The following is a 5,860-nucleotide window of genomic DNA, read 5'->3' as shown; positions in this document are numbered from 1 at the left end:
AAGCGATCACGTTTGAGAGGCCTTTCCCGCCCTTTCTTTCGCATCTTTCTCGACCGGGTCCTGAGTTCTGAGCTGATCATCCATTCCCGAATAATAAATCGAGTGATAAATGATTTCCATCTCGAATTTCATCTGTGTCTCGACGGTCCAGTATGTCGTTTATTTGAGATATCGGCCGCGGGGAACTGAAGCGCTCCACATTGTGAGTTGACGCTGCAAAGGAGAAAGAATGCTCGCAAGATTTCGCGACGTCCCCTCCTGAGTCGCATCTTCCGGGCTAGAAGCCGATGACGTCCCCCCGTTCAAAAAATTAAAAGTCCTGTCAATTGCTCTTTCCAAGTACCACAGTTCGCGCCCGAATCTGCGCTTCACGGCGGTTCCACAATAGACCGCAAATGATCGCACGGGACGACCGCGCGGCCTACTACAAGATCTGATCCGGACCCAAGAAGTTACAAGACGAAAATCCGAAAATTATCTCCGAAGAATGATCATATTGACTTCGAATGAAGATTGATTCTCGGGATCCAGGTCCGGGCAGATTTAGCGAAGGGCTGCTCTTGAGCGATGAAATGAATTCGCAGCTACAGTCGGAAATCCGGTCCGCTGCAACATTAATGATGATTCGTGTTCCGTCTAAGTACGGAGGCAACAAGATTTCGCTCTCGCACATTGCTCATTAGTTCGTTAGGCTCGTCTATTTCGGAATCCGTACCCCTGAGAAATCAAGATACCCGGCGGAATTCCTCGAGCGGGTACGCGGTCCCGTGTGAGGCTCGGGGGGAGGACCATCGCAGCGCGCCGCGGCGAACGCGCTCGCTCTGAACACAAGCCGCATCGGAGCGCATCTATCGCCGAGCTGTCGGTAAATATCTCTCGCACATTCTTGTGAGGCGGACGCTGGAGCAGCGGCTCACTACCGCTATTTAGCTCACGCTACATTATCCTCGATCAGTTTGTGCTCTGTGTGCGTCGACGAAGGGTTCAGTGTGCAGTGGTCGCTCAAGATTGGAGCATCCAGGCTTTCGAACTCGCAGAATTAGCTCTCAGGATATCAAATCGTGCGTCTGCTCCCCTGCAAGTCAGACGCCATATTGGATACTACCTTGTGGCCTAGACTTCTCAACCTCAGGTACAAACGGTAAGCATCTACTATTTCGTGCGACGTCTTCCGCCCGGGCAAGGCGAGTCCCCTGAAGTCTTCCCAACGTGAGCCTTCAGTGATTCGTTGCGGATCTTGAGAATAATTCATGAGAGCCGGGAGCGCATTGGATCACAATCACTCCGGACTAGAAATTGGAAGTTGGGCCTCGGCTTCCATCTGGGAATTGACTTTGACGTGGCTGATTTCGAGCCCCGGAAGAAGCCTCATGAACTCGCACACATCGTGTTCAAGCTCCCGGAAGCTTCGTCCGAGTGTTTCTCCGTTTTCTCTTCGTGAACTCTTTGCCAAGTCTGTCACGGCTCTCCGTTGGAGCGGTTCTTTCCGATTCGCATTCGAAGCCCGGGCTCGTGGCTAATTCTTGATTTTTGTACCTACAGTGAACCATGTCGGACAGTGAGGGCAGTTTCTCGGACAACGAGGCTCAAGTTAGCGAGGTGAGTACTCGGTGTGATCTCCAGAAGCTCTGGTAGGGATGACTCGAATATTCATTTCGAGCTGCTCATTGGTATGGGATATGGGATGTAGATGTCGAGGGTGCGCTCGATTCAACCCAGCGCCCTCGAACCTCGTGTAACCCTCGGCTCCCTGTTTACAGAATGAAGGCAGTGAAGAGGAAGCTTCAACCAGTCGCGGCAAGAAAAGATCACGTTTCGACGATGATGAGGATGATGAAGACGACGTGAGTTGAGCGAGACACAGAATACATTTAGGTTTTAGCTCCGTACTGACCATAGGGAACGCGTGGGATCTCCGCGGTATCGATTTCTCCTGACTCAACATTGAATTTCCACCGACAGTACGACGAGGAGGACGAAGAGGAAGAAGGTCGTCACAGCAAGAAAAAGAAGTCTCGAGGACGCGGTTTCCTGATTGAGGAAGCCGAAGTCGACACTGATGTCGAAGACGAAGAGGAGTGGGAGGAAGGAGCCGAAGAGCTCATCGCTGAAAAAGGAAGAAGCAGAGGTGGCATCCTCGACGATGAGATCGGTCGTCAGGAGGGCAACCTCCACAGTCATCGACGTCTACAAATGATGCTCGACCGCAAGCCGGATGAGATCGAAGACTATTACAGACGCAAATACGCAGATCCGAAAAGTGACCAGAGAGGCTTCCGAGGGGATCAGGGCGATCTCGAAGCCAACGATGACATCCACCGACAAACTCTACTGCCCAGCGTCAAGTAAGCGCACAGATCCAGGGAACCCGAATCTCTCTTTCAGGGCAGATACTGAATTTCCCTCCGAGAATCGTTCAGTAGGATAGCATCGTGAATTAAAACACGTCTTCTGATTTGCAGAGACCCGATGATGTGGATGGTCAAATGTCGTCTCGGTGAAGAGAAAGCGACAGCCTTACAGCTGATGAGGAAATTCATCGCGTACCAAAATCAGAAGGAACCCCTGCAGATCCGGTCTGTCGTCGCTCCCGAAGGTGTGAAAGGCTACATTTACATCGAAGCTTTCAAACACACTCACATCAAGGCCGCGATCGACGGCGTAGGAACCCTGAAGATGGGCAACTACGAACAAACTATGGTTGCGATAAAGGAAATGACCGAAGTCCTCCGAGTCACCAAGCAGCAACCGACGCTCTCGCGTGGTCAGTGGGTCAGATTGAAGCGTGGGGTGTACAAGGACGATCTGGCTCAGGTGTACCATGTGGAACAGGCGCAGAACAAAGTCGAGCTCATGATGATCCCTCGGATCGATTACACCAAGATGCGAGGCGCTTTGAAGAGCGCTTCCGAATCAGAGAAAAAACGGAAGTTCAAACGACCTGTTCAACGAGCATTCGATGTCGAAGCTATCCGGAGTATAGGCGGGGAAGTCTCAACCGATGGAGACTTCCTAATCTTCGAAGGCCAGCGCTATTCGAGGAAAGGCTTCCTCTACAAAGCCTTCAACATAAACGCCATACTCACTGATGGTATCAAACCGACGCTGGAAGAACTTCAGAAATTCGACGAGCAGCCAGAGAATCTCGAGATAGATCTCGGAGAGAAGAGCGGGAGCCTCGACGTCAAGGAGCATTTCGCACCCGGCGATAACGTCATCGTACCCGAGGGCGATCTCGTGAATCTCAAGGGAAAGGTCATCACTGTCGACGGTACGAAGGTCACGATTCTCCCGAAACACGACGAGCTCAACGATCCCATCGAGTTCCACGCTCACGAACTGAAGAAGTTCTTCAAGTCTGGCGATCACGTAAAGGTCCTCAACGGACGCCACGAGAACGATACCGGCATGATCATCAGGGTGGACAGCGGTATAGCGATTCTCCTATCCGACCTCACCAGTGAGGAATTGAAGGTCCGCACCAAGGACCTGCAGCTGTGCGCCGACACGGCCACTGGCGTGGATTCTTTCGGTCAGTATCAGTACGGAGATCTCGTCCAGCTAGATGCGCAGACGGTCGGTGTCATCGTGCGTTTGGAGAAAGAGAATTTCCAAATTCTCTCGCAGACGGGAAAAGTGCTATCAGTGAAATATCAGAAAATCACTCGCAAAGTCGAGTCGAAGAAGGCCGTCGCTCTCGACTCTGAGCAAAACGATATCCACGTGAAGGACATTGTCAAGGCCATCGACGGTCCCCATTGCGGGAGAAAGGGTGAAGTGAAACATATTTTCCGCATCCACGCCTTCCTGCACTCGAGGCTAGTGACCGAGAACGGCGGAATGTTCGTCTGTAAAACCAGACATCTCGTCCTGGCCGGTAACAAGGTCCATTCGGGATCGAGCTCCGGCTTGGCGATGGGCGGCTTCTCGCCTCTGTCGCCTCGCATATCGAGTCCGATGCATCCGTCAGCTGAGGGCAAGAGTCCCATGCGTTCCCCGATGCACGCCGGAGGTCACGGTCGAGGTGGCGCCCATCAAGGCAAACGAGATTTCCATCTGATTGGCAAGACGATTAAAATCATCAAAGGTCCGTATAAGGGCCACATCGGAATGGTCAAGGATGCGACAACATCAACAGCCCGGGTCGAGCTGCACGCTAAATGTCAGACGATCACCGTGGACCGTACGCGTCTAGAGCCGGCCACCAAAGTATCCGGAAGAGCTTCTGGGGGAGCATCTTCCTACACTCGAACGCCTTCTCATGGTAATGCGACGCCAATGTACGGGAACCAGACCCCGATTCATGGGTCTCGAACGCCGATGCAAGGTTCACAGACGCCCATGTATGAACGTGAGTATCGTCGTCATTCTCTGTCTCTCATCCAAATACGTGATTCCATGCGCAGCCACGATCCATTCTTTTCGAGCATGCCTGTCCGAAATAATTCGCGACATTTCTCATATTCTAATCTCAAGCTTGATTCTCTCCCACAGCCGGAAGCAGGACGCCTCACTACGGCAACGAGACTCCGAGGCACGATGGTTCACGTACTCCGTCCCACAGCACGTCGTGGGATCATGTCAGTACTCCTGCACGCAGCGAGGAATTCGACGAATATGAACACGAACCGTCTCCCTCGTACAACCCGGCCACGCCCGGATATCAACCCGACACGCCGCAGGTCGGAGGACCGTTCACCCCTCAGACACCCGGGGGAATGTACAGTTCACACGAGGCGCCATTCTCGCCCTATCAAGCCTCGCCGTCACCATCGAGCAGTAGTTACCAATTGCCGTCTCCGGGCAATCCTCTCACGACTCCTTCGCCGATGGGTTACAACAACCCCAATTCGCAGTTCTTCTCGCCCATGACCCCCGGTGTGGCAGCGAGTCCTTTCAATAACCCGCAAACACCTGGTGGGGGAATGGATCACATGCCCATGGAATGGCAAGCCGTCGATCTCGAATGTCGGATTCGAGCCTTGGAGAATAAGGACAAGGGGCTCGTCGGACAACAGTGTATCATCACAGGCATCTCCGGCAACGTTTGTTCAGTGCTGCTCATAAAAGAGGATCGCGTCATCAGCGTGGACTCGCACTATCTGGAGCCGGTTAGGCCACGCGAGAACGAAAGATGTAAGATCATATCGGAAGGAGGCGAGGAGGAAGGAATTGTCGTCGACATCAAAGACGAGAACGACGTCGTCGTTATGGTCGGAGATAGGCATCAGAAATATCGAATATACGATCTGTGCAAAGTAGGTAGTAAAGATTAATCGGGAACCGCATCTTTCTCCATTGAGTTTACGCACTGTATAATGCAAAATAAAACTTGTACAACGTCAGATTTGCCTCTTCGACGAAAGAGGACAAACTGAAATCGTTCCCCATGGCTATTGTCCCGCTCAATATTCCGTCAGGAATGGAGAGGGGACGGAACACTTAATGGGGAACACTCTTAATTTCTGTCTGGTTTATGAGTTCACAATGGCGCGGCGGTTTGGGCTCCCGGATCTCAATCCTCGTCAAGCCCATCCGGAAATCCGACTGATTCTTACGCTTTCGAGCTGATGGGGGCGTCGACTCCCCTGCACCCAGTCAGTTTTTGACCAAACAAACACAGGAGTCTCTCGCTACGTGCGATCCGAGGGATTTTCTCCAAGGACTCTCGGATGCGAATCGCCTGGCAGAGGATCCATCCTGAGTCGAGAGTCAGACGAAAATCGGAGACTGTGAGCAGGGCCAGGGGCGTACGCAGGGGGGGGGCTAAACGGGGGGGGGGGCGTCCCGAGACGGTTCCTCTGTAATGCTGTAGTACAGGAGCGGATCGCCATACTGGATTTCAGGCACATGCGGAGAC

At 52.7% G+C, this 5,860-nt stretch overlaps 1 protein-coding gene across 1 annotated transcript; it reads left to right on the top strand.

The window, feature by feature from the left end:
- The first annotated feature begins 1,548 nt into the window (after positions 1-1,548).
- Positions 1,549-5,276, top strand: Spt5 (Transcription elongation factor subunit Spt5). Its single transcript, XM_018642087.1, has 5 exons — positions 1,549-1,599; positions 1,761-1,844; positions 1,963-2,345; positions 2,463-4,351; positions 4,495-5,276. The coding sequence occupies exons 1-5, from the start codon at positions 1,549-1,551 to the stop codon at positions 5,274-5,276; spliced, it is 3,189 nt and encodes a 1,062-aa protein (XP_018497603.1).
- Positions 5,277-5,860: the final 584 nt, after the last annotated feature.

The sequence above is a fragment of the Galendromus occidentalis genome, unplaced genomic scaffold, assembly GCF_000255335.2.
Source record: "Galendromus occidentalis unplaced genomic scaffold, Mocc_1.1 scf7180000076522, whole genome shotgun sequence".
In the NCBI taxonomy this organism is placed as follows: Eukaryota; Metazoa; Arthropoda; class Arachnida; order Mesostigmata; family Phytoseiidae; genus Galendromus; species Galendromus occidentalis.
Note: the sequence above shows the minus strand (reverse complement) of the source record. Positions and strands in the feature narration are given on the sequence as shown.